Source organism: Podarcis gaigeae (assembly GCF_964106915.1).
Source record: "Podarcis gaigeae genome assembly, chromosome: 7".
NCBI classification, from domain to species: domain Eukaryota; kingdom Metazoa; phylum Chordata; class Lepidosauria; order Squamata; family Lacertidae; genus Podarcis; species Podarcis gaigeae.
The window spans coordinates 33,896,353-33,920,457 of record NC_139683.1 but is presented as its reverse complement, the minus strand read 5'-3'; the positions used below and the strand labels follow the sequence as shown (position 1 = coordinate 33,920,457).

Below are 24,105 nucleotides of genomic sequence, written 5' to 3'. Positions count from 1 at the left end.
GGAAGTGGTTATAAATGAGCCCATGCTGCAGCTCATTCCTATCTGAACAATACTCCTGGAAATGGGGGCAAAGTTAGCCTACGGTAGAGGCAGGATGTGTGCTCATCATATTATCCAAGTGACATGGGAAGGGGTTCTGCTACTGTGGTTCCCATGCTACCATGAAAAAAGGAACTGAGTGCAGAGACAGGAAGAGCATAGTGAGGACTGCTCAGTATGCCTTATCAGAAATCCTCCAGTCCTCAACCTCATAGGGACATTTTGCAGGGCTGATGTTTCAGCAACTGTCTTATATTTAAAAGTGCCAAGAAGAAAGAGACCGGCCAAGCAGGCTATAAATGAGCAACACAGAACACAAGAGATGATAGGGGGAAACTATAACAGCAAACACCCTCCTCTGCAACCTCCACTACTTCTCTCCTCACCACAAACACAATCATATCCCTAACTTTTCATATCACTACAATTGACATAATTGTTGTAAGCATTTCAATTTGCCAGAGAGAACAATCCTCTTCCTGAGCACTGTTCTACCAACACCCGACCCCTGAGCCGCTTGTGGGGACATAAGAGGGAGGAGAGGGGAGATCATTCCACTTTGCAGCATAGCCTGACCATTTTTAGGTCAACTTGGCCAAACAGCCAATAAGGGTGATTTCTCCCCCAACGTTTGTAATGAATACTTTTAATAGGGGCCAAGGAAGAGCATTACAGCAAGCCCTGGGGAATTAAAGTGGAGGTGGATGCAGCAATTTTTCATTTAAAATAATGAAGACATATAGCAGTCACTGCAAAAATTCAGCAAAATGCTACTCTGCAACTTTTCCTGACACACAGTCATTTAGAGGACAATGCTGAAAGTCTTATTTCCAGAAGACTTGCTCAGATTTGAACTACGCAAAAGAGAATGGTTGAGGAACTGCATCACAAAGTTTAGATGTGAAGAAAGCCAAAATTTAAAAAATGGCATGAAGCACATTTTCTTATAGCCAATTAAATCTGCTGAATTGCTAACTGAGCAATTATGACACTGCAATGTCAAAGAAAAAGAAAAAGGTGACTTTTCAAAGGTGAATATGAAACTGTACCGATATGCCAAGAAATGATGGTGCAGTTTTATGACAATGCCACAACTAGGTCACCAAATGGTGCTAGAATTATATTACAGGCCACAAAAGGTTGTGGGGGGAGGGGAGTTAATACTACAGGTCGGTCACATTGGAAACCAACTATAAAGCAAGTCCAGATTTTAAAGCAACTTCAAACCAACCATGGTTGAAAATCCTGGTTTCTTTGGATTTCCCTGCTCAAAGACTAGTTATTTAGCGACTTAATGATTTAAATGTGACTCATACAAAAGGAAGGAGTGAAGAGGTTGTATGCACTGGCAAAAAGCTTATTCATACATTGTTGAGCCACTATTGGATGACCCTAAATCAGCCTCTATGTACCCCTTTGTGTCTTATTTTCTGCCCCATGTGCTTATGGGCTTTGAATGCCCAATAAGAGTAGTTTAAATAGGATATTATATATATTATTTCTGTTCCTAGTACCACCAACTATAATATATTACTTTTGCGGTGTCTTAAAACAGAAATTGTTTCAATTACATTAATGTATAGACAAAATTAAACTGGAGAAAAATGAAGGCAATTGTACATTTGCCCAATAGCAGATAACATATAACTCCTTTGCTTTCCCAATTTGTATAACAGTGACTAAATGTTTACATACAGGGCAAGCTGGTTCTGTTCCCTGCTCTGGAAGTTATGATATTTGATATCTGAACACATTGAGTTGGATCCAGACTCACTAAAATCAATGGGACTTAAGTTGGTTGTGGCAAAGAGTGGCTGACACAGCACAAGCCTAACATATCTACTCAGAAGTAAGCTCTACTGAATTCAAAGAGAGTTACCTACTCCCCAGGTAAACAGGATTAGGATTTCAGACTTAGTCTGGATTCAACCCATTGTATCAATTGCTTGGTGAGATAGCAGTAATTTGCAGCCAAACCTATACATGCCCACTCAAAAGTAAGTAAAGGTAAAGGGACCCCTGACAATTAAGTCCAGTCACGAACACCTTTGAGGTTGCGGTGTTCATCTCGCTTTAAAGGTCGAGGGAGCCGACATTTGTCCGCTTCCTAAGGCAGTTTTTCCGGGTCATGTGGCCAGCATGACTAAGCCACTTCTGGTGAAACCAGAGCAGTGCACGGAAACACCGTTTACCTTCCCGCCCGAGCAGTACCTATTTATCTACTTGCACTTGATGTGCTTTCGAACTGCTAGGTTGGCAGGAGCAGGGACCAAGCAACGGGAGCTCACCCCATCACAGTGATTTGAACCGCCGACCTTCCGATCGGCAAGCCCAAGCAGCACAGTGGTTTAACCCACAGCGCCACCCGCAACCCCAAAAGTAAGTACAGTGGTACCTCTGGTTACATACTTACTGCAATTCATTCCGGAGGTCCGTTCTTAACCTGAAACTGTTCTTAACCTGAAGCACCACTTTAGCTAATGGGGCCTCCCGCTGCTGCCACATGCTTTCTGTTCTCATCCTGAAGCAAAGTTCTTAATCCGAGGTACTATTTCTGAGTTAACGGAGTCTGTAACCTGAAGTGTATGTAACCTGAAGCGCATGTAACCCGAGGTACTACTGTACCAATGCGTTAAAAGGGACTTAACCCCTGATCACTACACATATAATTGCAACTTCTGGCTACTAAACTTTATACTTTTTCATGACAAGTTATTAGAATAACTAGCATTGCTCTGCAATTTCCAGTTGGAAGGCACTTTCAGTTTCAGAATTTCCAGTGTCCAGACAATAGTTGTGAATGCAACTAACCCACACCTCATTTGAATGACTGCTTCCTATATTTACCTAAGCACCCGCCAGTTCTCATTTTTAGACAGATGCCAGCATGGAGACCATCTACATGATGAGGAACTAGGGAATCGTGACTGGTAGTGATGACAAAAGCCACCATGCAGAGGCTGTTTCCAGCTTATCTAAGGCAGTAACAAAAACTGTTGGTCATATTCTTACATTCTTCCACAGCTACATAATCCATATGAGGCAACAGAATTGCGGGGCAGGGGAGAGAATGTGGCCACATGATGATTTATGAAGGTGTGGAGGAACACGGCAAATGTCTTGAATGATCCTGACATGCTTTGCACTGACTGCATGTGCCAGGATGTTGTGATTTAGCCAACAGCAACCGTGGATTAGCCAGAGATTACAGGTGGTCCTGAGATAGAATACCATATGATACGAAACACTGGTTACTCTCCCATTTCCCAAGTGCACTATTGCCTATTGGCTTTCATTATCAATTTTCAGCAGAAACTAACAGTAATTGTATGATTTTAAACCTCACCCCAATCTGTTATTTAAAAAACATATATTACCTCTAACGTTCTTTCCAAATCCCATTGAAGCAGGGACTTCATGGTCTACCTGACTTTTACTGTTTGCTTTTTCTTTTACAATATCATCATCACTTGAAACATCATCAACGTGCATCTTCTTTTTCTTCTTTTTCTTGTGTCGAGGTGGAAGCTTTTTGGGGAAAGTAAACATTGGAAGTATGACAAAAAGCATTGCAGTGGCACAAAGGAGGAACCCACTCCACCTGAAGTTGAGAGATAAAAAAGAACAATTGGGGCTGAGCTATATGTGTACTGCAACCAGAAACAAAAACTAGTGACTGAGACTGTACAAAGATTCTCTGCATCTTATAAAACAGAAAACATCCAATGTATTTCTAATTATTGCATTTTTCGCTCTATTGGACGCACCAGACCATAGGACGCACTGGACCATAGGAGGGGGAGAATAGGGAAAAAAAATGTTTTTCTTGTTCTCCCCCTCAAAAACACGGTGCGTTCAAGGTGCGTTCAAGAGCAGGCCTTGCCGCTGTCCCCCGAGCTTGTGGGGCTGGCGGTGGGGGGAAGTGCTGCCTTCCCCCACCGCCAGCCTCAAAGATCCCTGAAGCCTTTGGAGCGCAGCTGCACTCCAAAGGATTGAGGCTTCGGGGACATCCTTAGTAGCCTTCACCCCGCCGCCCTGCAGAGGCTTTGCGCAGCCTTCCCGAAGCTGGAACAGCAAGACGGAGGGCTGCGCAGCGCCCCTTTTTGCTGTTTTGGCTTCAGGGACAGCAGGCTCCTGTCCGCAAGCCTTCTGAGCCCGGCGGGAACTCCCGCTGAGCTCCGCAGGCTTGCGGAGAGCTGCCCGAAGCCCGGGGTGCACAGCGCCGCGCTCCCCGGGCTTCGGGCTGCAGGCAGCTGTCCGCAAGCCTGCAGAGCCTGGCAGGAGTTCCCGCCGGGCTCCGCAGGCTTGCGGATAGCTTCCTGAAGCCTGGAACACAAGAGGGGGCGGTGCACACCGACCCCTCTCACTCTCCAGGCTTCAGCGAAAGCCTGCATTCACTCCATAGGACACACACACTTTCCCCCTTCATTTTTGGAGGGGAAAAGTTGTGTCCTATAGAGCGAAAAATCCTATAGAGTCACATGGTGACTAAAATTTAAAAACTGGCATACAAGTAAGAGACACAACTAGAATCAGAAAGAAACAAACAGCCTGGTCTGCACATAACATTAAAGTGCAGTTTATTAACTATGGTTTATTAAGCTATGTGTGAACCCAACCAAGCAGCTTAACTAGGATTTTTGTACTGCCAAATCATGAACTGGCTTCTAAGAGACTGACAAAGCTTGGTTTGCTTTAACTATAATTTGGCATTAAGTATGAATCCATCATCCTTATTTAACCACAGCTTGTTTGGCCATCCCATCACAGATGTTCACCAAAGTGTAAAGCCATGAGGCAAGAGCAGCTAGAAAGCAAACCAAATGAGCCATGGTTTATTTGATTGTTTGTTTGTTTAAAAAACCATAGCTTAAAGTTTAATCCATAAACAAACCACGGCTTCATATAATGTGCGAATCAAGCCAATGTATGATACAAAATGAATTTCTATTAAATCAACAAAAACTAGGGGACAGAATATCAATCAAGTAGGCAAATAGCACTTGCAGTACAAACCCAAATAAGTTTGAAATGAATGTTAAGGCAGACATCAGGTGTCTATTTCAGCAGCATGTCCTCCTCAGCATTTAGTAGGAAACTAAATGTTTTTATGTGGGACGCGGGTGGCGCTGTGGGTTAAACCACAGAGCCTAGGACTTGCTGATCGAAAGGTCGGCGGTTCAAATCCCCGCGGCGGGGTAAGCTCCTGTCATTCGGTCCCAGCTCCTGCCCACCTAGCAGTTTGAAAGCACCCCTAAGTGCAAGTAGATAAATAGGGACCGCTTTCTAGCGGGAAGGTAAACGGTGTTTCCGTGTGCGGTGCTGGTGCTGGCTCACCAGATGCAGCTTCGTCATGCTGGCCACGTGACCCGGAGGTGTCTTCGGACAGCGCCGGCTCCCGGCCTCTTGAGCAAGATGAGTGCGCAACACTAGAGTCGGTCACGACTGGCCCTGACGGGCAGGGGTACGTTTACCTTTACCTTTAAATGTTTTTATAGACCCACTGAAAGCTTTGTACATTTGTAACACACTAGAAGACAGTAATTCAATCAAGATCTCTTAATGTCGGGAAATTAATTCCCCACTCCCCAGACAGCACAACCCCAAAACTGATCCCACCTGCTGCCCATTGCTGCAGATTACGTGTTCAATGTAACAGTTCAGACCCAAACGCTAGCCTATTCCAAGGCTAGATAACATACATTCTGGTCATTGTGACCTATCAGTTATGTGACCACTGATGCAACTTTTTCCTCATCTCTTTTGTCTCTAGTTACTAAGCTAAATTTGGCTCTCAAACTTCAGTTGCGTTCCAGTTCAGTCAGAGTTTTCTTTTTAACTGTATGGTTGATGTATAGCAGGCAGACAGCCATTCTGAAAGAAAATATTTTCTGGAGCAAAAACATTGCAGAACTGGATGCCGACATGGACTCGGTATTATTCTGCCCTAATATTCTATTCTGTGTGTGGTTCACATGGATTACCTTACTCTACCTGTGTTAGATTTTCCAGAATGAATATATACCGGTAGGGAGAGATGGAGACCCCCCACATTCCTAGGTCACCAGCTGCTGGCCATTAAGTAGCTGAGTGTACCATCTGCAGAACACCAATTAAGGAGCATCTGGTAGAAATAAGAAGCCATAGGCTTTATTGGCTACTCAGTGCCTTGTAAATGTGCCTAATTATAGCACAGCACCCAGTTATTTCTGGCAGATGTTTGGCACTGAATGTCTGGAAAATCTAAGGCCATATTTCTTCAAGATCACCACTATTATTGTCATGGTTAGATTGTTCATGGTTAGATTGTTAACTCCCTTCCCTGTGACTCTCATATAATTATTGCTGCTCCTTTAATGTCGTTGCAGCTGTTTCTAACCCACTTGCTGGTAAAACTAAACAGTGCTTTGTCAACTTGGCTATCTCAGCGAACAGCAAGAAGAAATTAGGGTGCTAAAGTTGTTAACACTAATCAGATATCATCATGGTCAGTACCTGGATGGAAGAATGTTTGATACATCTATAGGAAGCTACTCTGTGCTCCCAACAGAAGGGGAATGTGATTGAGATTAATTAATCTGAAAATGCACTGCTACAGCATGAGCTGCTTGGCAAGCGAAACACAAGAATTGTCCTGTTGGTTCTAACCAAAAGGTCTATCTACTTCAGCATCTCTGAGAAACTCACAAGCAGGGCATAAAGGGGATGCCCATCTCTGTTGTTTGCGCCTGGCAACTTATGTTTAAAGTCCTTTTAGCTATCTTGCCCACAAATCTGCATATATCTTTTATTGTGACAACCCCTCTGTTGCTCAAGTAGACATGTTAGAGCATCAAAAATTTGTGCCAGTACAATGTCTCACAACAGCAAGCTATAAAATGAGAATGCATGACTAATTATGAAAATTGAATTATTCTCACATATTAACTCCTATATAGTTGGAAGTGCAGAAGTGTAGCTGGATATTGGCATAGAAACACACACACATACTCCAGGAAGGGAATCTAAAGGCTTTGCTGCAAATGCTAAAGTACTTGGCTTTTAAAAACCTTTTTAACTTTGAATATTCATTCATAGTTCTACATGTACAACTAGCAACAGAAAAAACCAGCAATCAATCTGGTTAAACAATCCACAGATGCATCACGCACTGCAGTTACTCTAAACTCAGAACCGCCAAGGACACGGTCAAATGTTAAGATGCTTTAACCACCTTCAAAAAGATGCTATTAGCTGGATTATGAATCTAATGTCAATGGTCATTCTCATGCATAACAGACATATGGCTGCAACTTACCAGTTACCGATGAAACGAGGGTCACTCTGGTCAATATAAACAGTACTTCTAGGATCCACATAAAACCCAATAAGAACTCCGCCTAATAAATATCCTGCTGCTGGACCAAGTGCTCCCATTACATACATGATGGCTGAAAAAAGAAAAGCAAAAGCCAACCCAGGACATGTCAAAATATACCATATTACAGACATTACAATATTAAAGCAGAATGCTAAAGTAATAAAAGATTTCACAGATAGAAAGAAAAGGAAGACGAGTGCTTTCCTACGATTTTGCATATTCTAAGGGCAGCCACTCCTGGCTTTTTCTACAGTTCCTATTGTTTCTCCCACATCAAACATCCACCCCCTTGCAACCACATACAGGATTGCCTTCTAAAAAGCAAGTTCCATTCCTGCTGCATGCTAATGAATGGTAGCATCGTACCTTTTTAACACTTCTAACTTTAAACAGCTAGATATTTCAAGGTATTTTTTCATTCCTTATTTTCAGAATAAGGAAAAACTATTTGCAGTGTCTGAATATTGACATATAAGCAAGTGGAGTAGGTAGACAACAGGGGAGGGAACAGACTGTGCTGGGGGGGAGTATCCTTTTACATGAGGCTTGGGCTTTTTTCTGGCAAGGGTCCTTGGGAAGGCGAAGGATGGAACAGAACCACATTGGCAGACTGGGGCAGAGGCACAGGGATGGCATGCACTGTGCTGTGTGGAACAAGCCCCTCTTGAGATGTAATACCCTGAACTCTTTCCAGAGTAGACCCAGGTATAAATATGCATATCTTTGGGGGAATACATGATTTGCACCCAAATCATCTGCATTTACCACTGGGATGTGCAGCAGCTATTTAGTCTAAACAGACATGACAGAGCATTTATTTAGTAATGCTGAAGACAAGTTTCACAGTTAGCAGAAATACTGTACTGTATTACAAAGATAAAAATAACAAATGCAGGCTATATTCCATTAGAGATGGGAATGCTGCCTAAAACTTAAAAATTATTATGAAGATACTGTATGCGGTCCTCCGTTTCTGTAAATATATCTTACTGGCAATATAAATATTAAACACCCTGACCCTTAAAATAATGTACTTAACTCTTCAATGCATAAGTGGAAATTAGGAAGTGGTCCCCTCCATTAACAAGTTACCAATCCCCACTGTGGTGAAATGTGATCCTGAAGAGTCAGGCAATTGTGGTATGATATGGAAAGTGAAACTAAAACTAGGACTGAAGCACACGTAAGGTGGGCTGTTCTAGTCACTTTTAGACAATAAAAATGCCTGCCATTCATTAAGTACCCACTATGAAATTTTAAGTAGCTAATGAAGAAGAGTTCCTAGCCTAAAACTTATTTACAATTGTATATAGGAATATATATTTGCCTATTAATATAGAACTAGTGGGGAGCATCAGGCGCTACCCATGATTTTTTAGAAAGCAACATAAAATGGTTTCTCCCCCCTTAATTAATAGTGTAATTTGTGAGTTTGGACCTATCACACCAAAAAATGACTGAAGTCATGCACCAAAGTCATATTTCAGTCCATGATTTCATCCTTACAACTGTGAGGCTGAAAGATAGAGACTGGTCCAAGTTCAGCCAATGAAGATCATAGCCTAGTATGCATTTGAACCCCAATTTCCTTGATCCGAGTCTGACACTTTAACCACTGTACCATACTGGTCTGTGAGGTTGTAAAGAACCTCAAATGCCGTACCATAATTAGTTTGAGGTAATGAGGAAGGAAGTTGGGCAGAGCAGTCCAAAACCATGATTTTTAGGGGGTTTGGTTGAAGTGGGGGTGTCCACTGGCTCACTGATTAGGAGCACTTGAATGTCCCTGCCTAAATAGCAAGTGGACAGATACTACCATTGGTAGGCATGCCACTGGTGGTAGTTTCACTGCACCAGCCTGGTCCAGGGAGCTAGTGCAAAAAGAGACATTCTGCCCCCCGCAAGACCTTCTGCCCCACTGGGTTCAAGTGGTGGTGCTCTGGCCATGTCACTCTATCAAGTCCTATGTGAACAATGACCACTGAGTAAGTTTTAGCGTCCTACCTAACTCCACTTTTATTTTATTTTTACAATTAATATAGCGGATATTGTCTTTAAAACTTCTTAAGTGAAGCACCATTCCTATGTTATAAATTAATCATAGTTCCTGTCTTGTGGTAACAGTGCTATTTTTGAAGCTTCAGACTTACATTAGTATAACTGAAGAGTGCTTCCAAAGGAGGTGGCGGCTTTTAAAAGCAACAACTAGGGAAACAAACTTGGATTCACTTTCTGTTGTCTTGCCAAACTTAATTCACCCAGACCTTATAGAGTCTGCATAGATCTCGCTCAAAATCACAATTAAAGCTCTCCAAAGATTAGCAATGTCTAGGAAGCAGTCAGATTATTCCCTCCAATGCAGAATAAATTATATATTGTACTGCGTATCATTTATAACAACTGAAATATCTCCTACAACACACACACAAAATGTTACTTTTTCCAATACTAAGAAAATAAGCACAAATTATCAACTATTATTAACAGAGGTGTCTGGCAGAAGGTTAAGGACACACACAAAAATACCTGTGAAATTCACTGTCACATATAGGGTTGACCAGCACAGCAGCTTAAACAAGCTTTAGAAAAGGATCAGGCTCAAGTCTTCTTCAGCCACTCTTAATTTGTATCCATGGAGGAGGTTGGGACAACATGCACTGACCCAGCACTCCTGACCTTTCCCCATTAAGTGGTTATGTCTGAAGCGGGGTTGTTAGTGCATTTGACCAAATGTACTTACAGTTTTCCCCACAGTCAAAAACCCTGAAGAATCAGAATTCCCAACACACTGAGGATTTACAGTTCAGCTGAACAAACCAACTTTAGGTCAGCAACCTGCCCTTAAGAGAAAGTTGGACCGCGCAGGAACAGTGCATGTGATCCCTCCACAACCCCCATGGAAAACAATTAAGAATGTCTGGTGGTTACAAGTACAGTAATGGAGAAAAGGTCTACCAGAAGCTATTATGTGTGACAACCTAGTGGAATTTCTAGGTTCAAAAACAACACATATCTACATTCCAGATGCTTGGGACAAACAACAGAGACGGCCATCATGCTTGTGAGTCTGCAGGGGTGTATGGCTGGTTGCTATTAGAAAGAAATAATGGGTTTTCACATGTACCTTACTTATTTTCATAAGGCAAGATTCATATCAACCACATTATGGAAAACATTGACTTCTGAACATTTTTCAGCACATTAATCTTACCACATGGAATGGATTTAAAGACCTTTTAAACAGCAGCACAAAGCAGACCTTTTCCACGCCAAAATACCTAGAATAATAATCATCAGCATTTAGTCTCACTTTTTTTCCCTTGCTGTTTTCCTTACAACAATCCTGTAAGGTAAGTCCCTACCAATTGGGGAGTGGAAGGAGGGAGACAGAGAGGCATGCCTAAGGCATCTGGTAAGTTTATGATAGCGATGGTATTGGAACCATTGTTCTTGTTTTTATTATGCATTTTGTGATTTTATATTGTGATTTCATGTTGTGAACCGCCCTGAGACATGTTGGTATAAGGCAGTACACAAATTTAATAAATAATAAAAAAGACAGCAGAAAATATTCCTTGCACACATGCCACACTCTAGATTTAGGTTTAACACTCTAGATTTAAGATACAGTTTTAAAAACTAATTAAATAAAAAGGTATTTACATTGCCCTGGAAAACATAATAAAGATGCCACCAGGAGCCTCTTCGAGAAGGCTTTTCCTTAGATGAGATGCCACTACCAAGATGTTCCTGGTCTTGGTAAGCCATTGACTGATCAGGCCAAAGGCAGAAATAGCAGAATTCATATTCTTGCGCTCGCCTATTGTTGCTCCCCACAAACTTCTCAAGATGTCCACTAAAGGATATTCAATCTAAAATCCATGTCAGAACTATAATCAGCAAACAAAAATTACAAGATAATTTTGGTTGGACTAATAAAGATATAACCCTAACACAGATTTTTGTATTTTTCTTATGAGCCCAACACTGCTACTTTCCCTTTTTTGTGAGATACTCACTGTTTTCTTTCCTTCACTTTCATATTGTAGGCGTGTGGACAAAGTCTGTTTTTAGTTTTTGCATAGCACCTTATGGTTTTAGGTGTTGAATAACAATAGTCTATAGATAAAATGTTGTAGAATTTTTGTAAGTAATTCAAGTGCACACTCACGTAAAAGGATTCTTGATGTGGAGGAGGGGTGCATGGACTGTGTTCACAGTCCTTATTCTCACTTTCTACACATACTGTATTCTGCATAACTTCTGCCTGTGTAATGTACAAACAGAAATTCTGCCTCTTCTTGAGTTCCAAATGTGCCAACAATGTCTATGTACAAAACACCTTGTACACATGTAGTTATTTCAAAAGTGTTGTTAAAAGCCAATTATTTTTTAAGCCAACTAGAAAATAGGGTTTTCTTAAAGTTTTCTCTGCAACCAAATATACTCATGTCTATTATGAAAAAATGTTTGATATTTATAAATTAAATATAATTATCCCCTAATAACAATGTCACATTCCAGATAACAATGTACAGTTAATTTAAAAGGCATCTTTGCAACTGTCCTTAAAGAAGCAAAAAAAAAAACCAAGAGTACTAAGCAATACTATAGAAAATATTTCTTAATACTCAGCTCACAGTAATTTGATAAGACAACCTTGTTGGTTCCTTTTTTCGGGATATGATCAAAATCTCCTTAAGCTACATGATGAGTTGCTTTTAACTTAGTACATGGGGCTGTGCTCAAGATGTTGCATTAGAGGCAGCTACCACCGCACAAGTAGTCAAACGTATGAATCAGACCTAAGATCTAATATCATAAGACAGTATGAAGCTTAGGCCAGATCTCCATCTCTAGCATGTTGGAAGGGACTGTTGGGACTATTCTAAATATTAATTAAGAAAAGACTTCAATAATATGTTGTGGTATTTCCTCTCAACCAAAATTAATCTCATTCAGAATAATGAAGGAAAATAAATGTTACAACAGCAATTAAAACCTAAAGACCCTCTAGCATTGCTAGTTTCCCAACACATTTTCTATAAACATTCCCAAAGTGTCAATATAAATGTAAAAAATATGCACATGTACATAATTTAAAGTCACCAAGTAAGCTCCAGGGAGCTTTCAACAAAGCAATAATGATTTTATTTTTCAGCTGAATACTGTGAATCCATCTAACAGCCCTAATGTCCTATTTCTCTTATTAATTATAATTATACATTTTTAACAAAGTGTTTTTGCCTCTAGAAATAAATCAGATTTTGTCACATGTTTTTTTAAATTTTCAGTTCGCATGAATTAAGTGTAGTAAATTAAATTATCCTGGGTCACAGAAGTATAGCCAGTTGAAAACTGCATTTGCAATCTGTGTTTCCTGACATAAAGCCATAATGTGGGACTAATTAGAAAATAAACTGAAGATCTGTTATCAGATACATCACCACTGCATTTCACATCACGTTTAGTTTGGTTCTAAGAACTGGTTCACAGGATCCATTCTTGCCTCTTTGATTCCTTCTCACCTTTGTCTTCTCTCTGGCTGTCAGCTCTAGTAAGAACGTAAGATGAACCTGCTTGATCAACCCAATGAGCCATCTAGTCCAGCAGACTGTTCTCATAGCGGCCAAAAGCAGGACCCCACTAGCAGTTGATATATACTAAAAATGGTATGAATCTTCACTTGCCTAATACAGTGGTGTGGGATGTAGCACAGGATTCATGGAAGATAAGTGAATCGTAATTTTAATGGTATGAAAGCAAAAACACCCCCCAAAAAAAATCTAGCTGCAAGTTCTCCATATATACCTCTAATCATGTTCACCATAAAATTCTATTTGCTGCAAGAATAGTTTGCCAAAGTATGACGAAAGTAACCTCCATTCCCAATTTTTTATCGCTGTTTGCCAAGTGAAATTTACTTGGAATTTCTAAGGAGTGGACAGAGGTATTTTGAGAAGTGCAGTTCCGTTTACTGAATTACACTGGTAGGAAGGCAAATGTATTTTAAAAATAGATTTGTGCTTTGAGCGTCCTGGTTTCAATCATTTCAGAAAATGTTTCTATTGGTGTTTCCTGTAGGGGGTGACACTGGCTGGGGTTGTTAGAGGCCAATGAGAATCTGTTTGAAACTGCTTTAACAACTGGTGATTTTAACAATGACTGACAACACTATCTCCATCCATGCTATGATCCTTAACTAAATCTTCATATCGGAGTTGATAAACTGACCACAAAACAAATGCCATCAAGTCATTTTTAAGAAAAAGGCAATGACAGGCGCTGGGAGGGAAAGTGAAGTAATTTATTGGGCCCAAGGCAAAATCTAAAGAGAAACAGCAAAAAGCCCTGTAGGACCTTAACAAGGAACAATATTTTTCATTGCATAAGCATTTGCAGGCAACAGACCCCTTTATCAAATGAAACATTTAAGGTGGTTTATTATATATATGTACAGCCAAGGAAGGCTAGTTGTAAGCACTTAAGGCTAAGACCAGAAAAAATTGAATAGAAGATTGTGATAGGTACTGGAGATAGCTTGTGGGAGTGTCCCAGTCCTAAAAACACCGATGAATTTATGGTTCTATCAGTACTGCTGTCCGTGTAGCTACAAAGCAAAGACTGCACATACTCACACCTACTAGTGTTCAGCTTCCATAACTAGAAACAGCATCAACACAATTGTTTTCTGTCATGTAAAAAACATTAATCGGTATCTCTATTATTAGTCCACAGAAAGCATAATCAAACAACATCAACATCAGATATTAAGAGCAGCTTATCCCAGAACATCTTGACACATTTTACCCAGCTTTTAGACGTAAACATCAACCTTTTTACATAGAACTAGTTGGTATATTGCCTTCATATAATAAAAAAGTAATTTCAATAATATTTAGTAATATAACAAAAAAAACCATGCAATATCAGATATACTTAAAGTAATGAATCAGGTTTCAGCATTATCTTGCTGAGCAACAAAATATAGTATTGGATACAGACAATGGTAGTTGCACTTAGCTGCCATTAAAATTTGGCGTTTTGGAGCAAGGTGTCATCAGTACTCTGGCAGCATGAAGCTTTATTTCTCCATAACATATGAATCAGGAGAGGCTGTGAAAGATCTGGATCAGTGTCTGAATGCAGTGGTGAACTGGATTCGGAACAATACACTGTGCTTTAATCCTGCCAAGATCAGCAAGTTACCTGTTCCTGATGGTGTCACACTCCATCTGAAGGACCAGGTGAGTAGCTTGGGGGACATCTGAGATTACCTGCAGAAGTGCTGTTGGTTTTGCTTTTTATGGTTTTACACTAGTTGTATTGCTATTGTTTCTAATGGAGGTTTGATCTTATTTTGCATTTTATCAATTCATACTTTTTGTTAACTGCCCAGAGGAGTTTGCTGATGAGCAGTATCAAATTCTAATAAATAAATATTGTACATTGTTATGGAATAATGGACACTAACATGCTTGCCCTCCCAGTGATCCAAACAAACCATCCACTGCACCAGGTATCAGTAATTGCTACAAAAAACAGACAAATCAAATTTAGAAACATCCTCAACCACTTAAAACATACTTTGGCAGCACTCCTAAAATGACTTACTAGGGAGCAAGCATCACTGAACATAGTGGGACTTATCAGTATGCACAGCTCTAAGAAACATCTTTCCAGCAGGTCTAGCCTGAACAACTCATGGAGCAAGGTGTCCATATGGAAATGGTATTGCTGTTGTTGTTATTTAATACTTCAAAGATACTATCAAGTTGTGCTTGCCTGAAGTAAAAGAGAAACCATGCGATTCAAAGAGATTAGATGGAAAATAAGACTACAGGATATGCCAATTGGGGCCACATACAGGGGTCACATACATGAAGAACATAATCCATTTAAAACACTTTTGAACACCCAGGTATCCTTTTTATATGTCAAGGACCAGGTTTCTAAGAATTGTTTCCATCTGACTGTATTCTCAGACCCATTAACTTGTCTCACACTGAGGCAAACCTGGACAGCCACTGCCAGTAAGTAGATAGTACTTCGCTGGATTGACCAATGGTCTGACTTTGTATAAGGCAGCTTCCTATGCCCTTATTAAAAATCAAATTACTACTTCCAGCTACCATTGAAGGTAGAAGTTAAGCCTAAGTCTATGGCTTATTTATTGTTCATCTCCACTTCACCAATCACTTACACTTAGCATGATCAGCTTATGCATGGTACGCTAGACTGGCATACCCTTTTACAAAATCAGATTCAAATACGCAAGTCTGTGTAAAATGTTGCTGAACTAATTATGTCTGCTACATTTGCAAACTCTGCATAGCCAATATTTTGCTCATTACTTCTGCAAAATGCCTTTGAGATATTTTGAGCTGGAAAGATGCATAACGTGCTGCATTCTGTTTTTGGTGAATCGGGTTAATTAAAGTCACCATCTGCTGAACTGAAGAAATTGTTAAAGGCAAAATTCTATTTTAACTTTGATGTTCTCTTTTACATAAATGGATGACAGAGGAGATCAAAGTACTGCTGCAGAATATTATTGTACATGCATGATAGAAGAAACCAGATATTTCCCCTCTATATTCACACTTTAAAATTGCCTAATGTACATTTTTACATATCTTCAGCAACCGCTAAAGCAGTATATTAATTAAAATGGCCTGGCAAAGCTATTCCTATCACAGAATTGTAGTCAGAAGGGGCCTCAAAGAACAGCTTCTTATATTCCTTCATTGTTCCTCGGATTACACTTCTAAGTCCACTGAAATTCCCAATGATTACACCACTACCTGTGTCAGGAATCTGGAAGCGACATTCTGAAATAGTGGGATGCTACAGACCTGCATAAGCAAATGTGGGCTTTATTATTTAATTATTTACTTACCTATTTTTATTTCAACAATTTGTATACCACTTAATTACAGCTGTTTGGGTAAGTGTTGTACCAAACCTCAATTTGCATGTTAATCAGGCCACTTTATTAGGGCCAAAGGCAGACAGACCCTTGTGGTTGCAGGCTAGAGATGGGGAACCTGTGACCCTTCAGATGTTGTCAGACTCCAACTTCCATCAACCCCAGCCAGGAAGGCTAATGATCAGGGATGAAGGGAGTTGTAGTCCAACATCTGGAGGACCACAGGTCCCACATCCCTCATGTATGAAGTCCTTCAAATAATCTACCCCAAATCATATAGGGCATAAAGAGTAGAACTAGCACTTTAAACTGACCCCCCCAAAACTGCTGCTGATGCAAAACTGGTATAATATGATTAAGCATCGTTCTTGAGGCTTCTTCTCTGCCTTTCCCTGAGGACATGAGTTAGCAGAAACTTATTTTTGTTGACACGTAGGAAGTAGATCATGTTCAACGGCCAAAAAATTGTACTAGCATTAACATCAACCACAACAATTATTATTATTTTCTGGAATCAACCTTATTTAAATTATTTTTATCCCACATTTCAAAACAGCCTTCCAAATGTAAGTCTTTAAAGTGTAAGGTGTTACAAGACTGTGTTGGTTTTCTACAAGGCCACTGGAACTGAAATTCTAAGGGTGCTTTGCAAAAGCTATTGCCTTCAGTTCGCGAACATTATGAGCCATTAGGGATACAAAAAATGCAGTGATACTTGAAGAGCTCCAATTAAAGAGAGGAATAAGTTATTAAATTTAAGAAGTGATAATCTGTGAGCGAAAATGCCACAGATGATGTATAAAATATGAAGTATTCTAATATGTATTTTTATTTATGGTCTATATTAGTATGTTGCACTTCATATTTTATCTTTTGTTCTAATTTTTGCAACCTTGCAATCAATTTTGAAGCAAATTTTGAAGCAGCAGAAATACTTTAAAATAAATATGTAACATTTCCATTCTCTTTTTAAAGAAGAACTCTGAACTCTTAGCACTTATTTGTGCTCTGTTGCTGCTTGCCTCACAGAGAGGATTAGCTTGGCAGCATGCATAAGACAAATCAGTGCAAACCATGCAATAGATGACAGCTGACATAGAACACCAGACTGTGACACCATAGCCACCATCTGTTCCTTCAGTCACATTATGTATGCTGTGCTCACATTTTGTATTTTTATGTTGTGAACTGCCCTGTGATCTTTGGATGAAGGGCAGTATACAAATTTAATAAATAATAATAATTTTCCTATCAGTGATGCTAAAACATCAAGTTGTACATTGTACTTGGAATCTACTCTACTATTTTTTACTATCACCACCATGATACATAACGCATCCTAAAATTTATGGAAACTTCCAGTTCTGACTTGTTTTCAAAATTTCTGTATGCATCTCTTTCTAAACAAAATTACCTTAGTATTCCAGGATAAAGTCAAAAATAAGAACTCTTCTGTGAATCATTCACATTTACTTACATAACATTGTAAAAAGTTATGATTCGTTACAATTTAAAAATGAATTTTATCTTTTCATAACAGTTAACTGACTTGTTTCTGTAAGTCACATATGAGAGCTGTTGATGATTAAGGTATATTTGTTCCAACAACAAAAATGTTGACAGAAAAATGTTACTTGAATAAAACTGATGCTTTGAAAATATTTAACCAGTATTTGGCTGGCCAAAAAGAGATAGTCAAATGGCTAATCAACTGAACCATCCTGTATCAAACCAAGGAATATATAAATACTTTACTTGATTAGCAGGAAAATGAATATGCCGTTTCAGTTTTTAAAGGGTGGTAATATCCCATAGCTCAGTTACCAAGTATCAGTTTCTTAAAATAACCACCCTTCTTGTTAAGCCCGTTGGACAAGCCATCTCAACCAGGCAGAAGCAATGCGTGGCACAGCTCTTCTCAATATGTATCACTTCGGACTGCGAGTAGGGAACCACATGTCTGAGTACTTCCACCATTATAAAAACATACTAAGCTGTATTATACCAAGACAGACTATTTTGTCAACACAAACTGGCAATGGCTCTCCAGGGTTTCAGATAGGAGTCTCTCTAAACCCTACTTGGAAACACCAAGAATTTAACCTGTGGCCATTTGCTCCCAAAGTCTGTGCACTGGCAGTGAGTTCCAGCCCTTCCCCAAGCTAGCATATTTTATTTGCAGGCAAAAATACAACATGAAAAATGTACATTTTCCATTTTTGGAATAAGATTCATCATCTTATTCTATGCATTCCCACCTTGCTGTTTATTCCAGTCAGACTGGAACTGGAGGCCAAAAGCTCCCAATATACTCATTTCCTCACAGATGTCCTGCTTGCCTTTCATCACTGTCAAACCCAAAAATTACTGTTTTCATAAGGGAGCCAACAGGGCCAGATGACATTGCTGATGGCCTTGAACTGCTATGTACTGGGCACACATCCATTAAATGCTAGCCAGTCCTTGGCTGTACTACTGCCAACATTTTAAAGCTTCCTCGGGTCCCACAGTGCAGTATTATTCAAATACTTCCCAAAATGGGCTACACAAAAGCCGTGTGTGTGCATGTGCAATTGCCCCACTGCACAGCCTAGAGTGGCTCTCCAGTTACACAATGCAGGAAGCCACCTGGTCTTCCACACCCATTTAAAAGTTCTGGCCTACATCTATCTTCACTCAGAAGCACACACAAAACCCATAGGCTTCATTCATGGAATACTGGAGCACTTGGGTCTCTTTAACCTGAGAAACCTGAATTCAGTGCCAACTTCAGCAATTAATGGCTTGAGCAAGTTCCTAACTCCTCCTCAGTCCCATCAAAAAAGTGGGAGTAATTTTATTTATGTGTTTATATACCTTTATCCACATTTCTACTTAATGGGCCTAAAAAGCAACTCAAAAGAATAAAAGTGAGCTACGTAGTTTCCAATGTTCAGCTACACCTTTGCATAAACTGAACCAAACAAGAGGCTGGGTAGAGAGAGGTTGGTTTGATTATCCATGCCTGTGGTCATTGGAGAGAGGATGTAAATTTAGTCCAAATAATAGTCCAAGTGAATCCTTTACTTTCTCCTATGTAAGTCAACAGCATCAATTCCTATTGGGGAAAATAAAATTCTGCAGGGGGTAGGGGTGTAAAAGAGGAGCCAGAAGAATAGTGGAGAGGGGAAAGGGGAAAGGAAAAGGGTTGTGGGCTATTTCTGCAGCTTAATTGTGGCCTTGCAGATCCAACTACCTAATGCTCATCACGTTTATGATAGGATTTGGTATCTCCTTCTAAACCACAGAACAGACACACTGCCCCAAGTGCACATTTGACACCACAAGGCTTACAATCAGAATGAGAAATATCGGTACATCTTTCTTATTTATTACATGTATACTCTGCTATTGTGGCTCATATATGGTCTCTCATCCAGGCAATTTAACAGGGCTAGACTTGCTTATCATCACCAGCACAACTGTACCATGTGATTTTAAACAATTCTCTGAATCTCCACTAATGGAACAATATCCTTATCGAAGATGCAGATCTTATCTCTGTGATCAGAGTTCACTGAAGTAGTCAGAACTGACTGTGAACAAGTTCCATGCATCAGACATTATGTTATTTATCAGGGATTGAAGTTCTGAGATTTTAAATTGTGCCATTCTTTTCTGTAAATAAAGTCCAAAGCATTCCTTCTCTCACTAATGCTACTTATATCAGGGCATTTTTAAAATTGCTACTGTGTCAAGCAATAAGGGGATTGACTCATTCACGGTCTTTACAATCCACAAGGAAGCCCACTGCAAAAACCGCAGGACTTTGCAGGCTTATCTTGCTAAACGTATAATTGCTTGGCACCTTAGCCTGACTAAAAAAGACACTTTACCTTGTAAATTGGCACAGCGCCATCCTGACAGATGGACTGGGATGCAGACAGCCAAGAGATTATGTATAAGCATCAAATGCACTTTCTAAGAGCAAGACACCCAGTCAGGAATGTCAAAACAGCTGTCCCGCCTGAGCTTGCATGCCTGCACTTAAGAGGATATGACGTTGCCACTCAACCCACTGAGCTGGATTAACATGGAAAATAAATAAAATAACTCCCACATCTATATAAGGTGAGTTTTGTAAAATCAGGATTACTACTGTGTAGTAACAGGCAGCTCTTAAAGCATTCTGGGGGACCAAAGTCTACAGTGATGCAAAACTTTCAAGTGACTATGTATGAAAGCATATTTTTTCAAAGAAAAGGAGTTGTGAAGTTCTGTGGAAATGGTCTAGAGAAATAAGTTTATATTCTGTAATTTAAGTACAAAATGCAAAAGTCTTCACTAGAAATACATTGCAAAAACTCTGCACTCCCCATTCAAAAACTGAGTTATATTTTGATTTTTGAATCAGCCAGGAAGTCTATTCCTTTCTGCCTACAGGTACAGGCACACAAAGTCAGACGCATAATCCATGTAACTTTTGAGGGTATTTCTGACTTGCATCTTAAATTTAGTCATGCAAGTCCTACAGCCTTGCCCTCACACATGTATGTTAGAGGATGGGACCTCTACTGATACAACTAACCTCTTAGGAATTTGAAAAATAAGGCAGCGTGGCATATAAGATAAGGGAACATCTATGTGACTGAACAGCACAGCCACGTGATGAATGTCATTTATCATATGCCCTTGGCTGCCTCACCTGCCCTCTGCTCATTTGACTAATCCATTTAGAGCAGAGATTATTCTCACGTTCCAACTGCCTGAGCAGCTTTCAACTTTGAGGCCTGTTGAAATCAATCTGCCAGATAGAGGTGTTTTTCAAGTATGAGGAAGGTTGGAGGGAAGAGAAGGGATAACAAATCCTAGTCCTTAATTATGAAATTTCAAGGCCCTGAAGATTAATCATATACATATTCCAAGCACTGAATTTTACAGATACGGATTTCAGACCTTACACTCTCCAAATAGTGAAGTTTCTAGATCTTACACTGCCACAAAGAGGTGGAATTCCTTTTCTCTGGAGAGTTACCAAACTCAATACCTCTGAGAAATACGGAAATACTTTTTTCTTTTTTTATTAAGCTGGATTTCAGTGCCTGAGAAGTAGCAGTGATTCAGAACATTCTTTATGTATGCTACAACAGCAGCAAGAATACTCATCGCAAAGTATTGGAAGACACAAGATCTACCCACCTTGGAAGAATGGCAGATGAAGGTGATAGACTATATGGGACTGGCAGAATCCGAGACCAGGGAAGAGAGACGGCGGAAGAAGATTGGAAGAAATTTAAGGATTATCTTAGGAAACATTGCAAAATTAATGAATTTTAGAATGACATTGGTTTAGAAATTAAGTGGTTTTCAGCTGTAATGATTAAGTAAAAAGAAAAGAAAGGCTAAAATTAAATGAAAAATAAGGGAGAGGATTTGCTGAATTAATAATTAGAAATTGGAATACAGAAAGGGGAGGTATGAGGTGGTCGGGGAAGTAAGTTATAAGAAAATAAGGGATTGAAATTATACTTGTTTTTGTTTGCGTTTTGTGTGTATTGTTGTTTTGTTTTTATATAATTTTTGAAACTTTAATAAATATCTTTTTTTTAAAAAAGAGAAGTAGCAGTGATTCATAAATTGTTGTGCGTTATTTTATTTTAATCTGATCTTTACTGGATACTAGGGAAATGCCCATGAGGCTGACTGGATGATCACATTTCCTTGCATGCTCCCCCAGAGGAGGAAATAAGGGCTGGGCTTGGTTCTCTAGGTGTAGCATCTCTTGTGAACAGTTTTACACTATGCTTTCTCAACTTGGTGAACTCAAGACAATTCAATTTCAAAAATACATTTCTGCTTGATTGATAGCTATAGGAAGGTGTTAATCTGCTTCTCAAATGAGTTTTCCAGATCACATGATGAAATACCAGCACCAGATCCTCTGGCTCCAAAAAGCCCTGCAATCACATGCAGCCTCAATCACATATAATGATTCTGTGTGGCCACCAAACCACTGGACCAGAAGTTGGCTTAGGCTGCAATCATAACTGCACTTATTTGGAAATAAGACCCACTGAATTAAAAATGACTTCCTTTTGAGTAGATACGGCAGAGCTTTATCTAGGAGGGATCTGCCAAAGTTTCTGCCTTGGGTGAAGCCTCCAGAGGGGCACCATTAGGCTCCCAGCATGCCTGGGCTTCAGCCAGAGAGAAAGATGAAAAAATGAATGAAATTGCCTATTTTTTGTCCTTTAGGAATAAATGTGTTGAGGGTGTGTGTGTGTGCTGCCAAACTGGGTCTTTGACCCGGGTGACAGAGAGCCTAGTTTCAGCCCTGGATATGGTTAGGGTTGCACTGATGGCCTCAGTGGGTTTCCTTTCAAGTCTGTCTATATTTCTAGCAGCCAAGTCACCTTCCCTCTTCTTTGTACATTTTCTATAGCTGCTCTGCTCCCTTCTATTTAATGTCAGTAAACGCCCCCTGCTCCCTTCTTTACATTGCCACACAAAATCTCATTTAACAAGTAATTTCAAACAAACCATGAGTGGCCAGCCAAGATCAAACCTAGGTTATAGGTCATTGTTTGGAGCAAGAGAAACCACAAACCTGGATTAGTATGTAACGCTAAACCAAACTATGGCCTAGTTCTCAGTAGAACAGCAGCAGCAAGGCCATGAGAGCAAAGCAGTCATGATTTTCCAGATGGGCTTCCTTGTTCACGCTAAGCCAAATGTAGACTTAATATGTGAACCAGAGGATGCATTTCAATCTGGTTTTAGGCTCAGTTCCTGCACAGAAACTGCATTAATCATCCAGGTGGGTGGTTTGGAGTTTTTTGTGTGTGTGTTTTTTGCCAGGCTCTCTGGACTTGGAGCTAGAAGCATGGCGTTCCCACTCATATCCAAAAAGCCAATTCCAGAAGGTGGTACTGAGAGACTCCCAATAGGATTCAATCTTGTCTCTTAGGATACTTAATAGCTGAATGAGAACACCCACTGTTTTCCAGTTTTGTATCATCAATACACATATTAAATTCAGTTCTACTATTCCTTTCTACCATTCTGTTACATCTGATTCAGGTGAGGCAATTAAAGTGCTGAATCAATGCTTGGAATCAGTAATGGACTGGATATAGGCCAAGCAAATAAAGATCAGTACTGACAAAATGGAGGTACTTTATAATAGGTGATTTCTCTGTCCAGGGAGGTGATATTCAACCTGTTCTGAAGGGCACTGCATTTCTGCTGAAGAATGAGGCTCACAGTCTGGGGATTCTCATTGATCCAGCCTGGTTGCTGGAAGCCCACATAGTTTCATTGGCACACAGAGCACCCTTTCACTAGCTGAGGCAGATACATCAGCTGCAAGCCCTCTTAGAGGTAATTTGATCATGGCTGTCCCTGCTCTGGTAAATTTTGGCCTAGGCTACTTCAATGCAGGCTGCCTTTAAAAACTGGTCACAAATTTCAGGTAGCTCAAAATGCAGCCACTAACCAGGACTGGTCATTAGAAATACATCTCACCAGTGCTTACCTAATCAATTTCTAAGCATAATTCAGATTGCTGGTACATAAAGTCCTACCCAGCTTAGGACCTGAATGGTTATCTTCTCCCACACCAACTTGCCCATGCACAGAGATCTTTCGAAGCCCTCTTCCAGGTCATGAGGCAGGAGATAACTAGAGAAGGGCTTCTCTGTTGTGGTACTGTATTCTGCTTAGGAAATTCTCTCTCTCTCTCTCTCTCTCTCTCTCTCTCTCTCTCTCTCTCTCACACACACACACACACACACACACA

The 24,105-nt window shown here is 40.0% G+C and overlaps 1 protein-coding gene across 3 annotated transcripts in view; it reads right to left on the bottom strand.

Moving 5' to 3' along the window:
• The window catches only part of SLCO5A1 (solute carrier organic anion transporter family member 5A1), a 59,743-nt gene that overhangs the window by 24,307 nt on the left and 11,331 nt on the right, over positions 1 to 24,105 (bottom strand). For all 3 annotated transcript variants that reach the window (XM_083747691.1, XM_083747692.1, XM_083747693.1), the window contains exons 3-4: positions 7,337 to 7,469; positions 3,417 to 3,640 (exon numbers count right to left, since the gene is read on the bottom strand). In XM_083747691.1, coding sequence (XP_083603817.1) covers positions 3,417 to 3,640; positions 7,337 to 7,469 — 357 coding nt within the window. The remainder of the gene's footprint in view (positions 1 to 3,416; positions 3,641 to 7,336; positions 7,470 to 24,105) is intronic.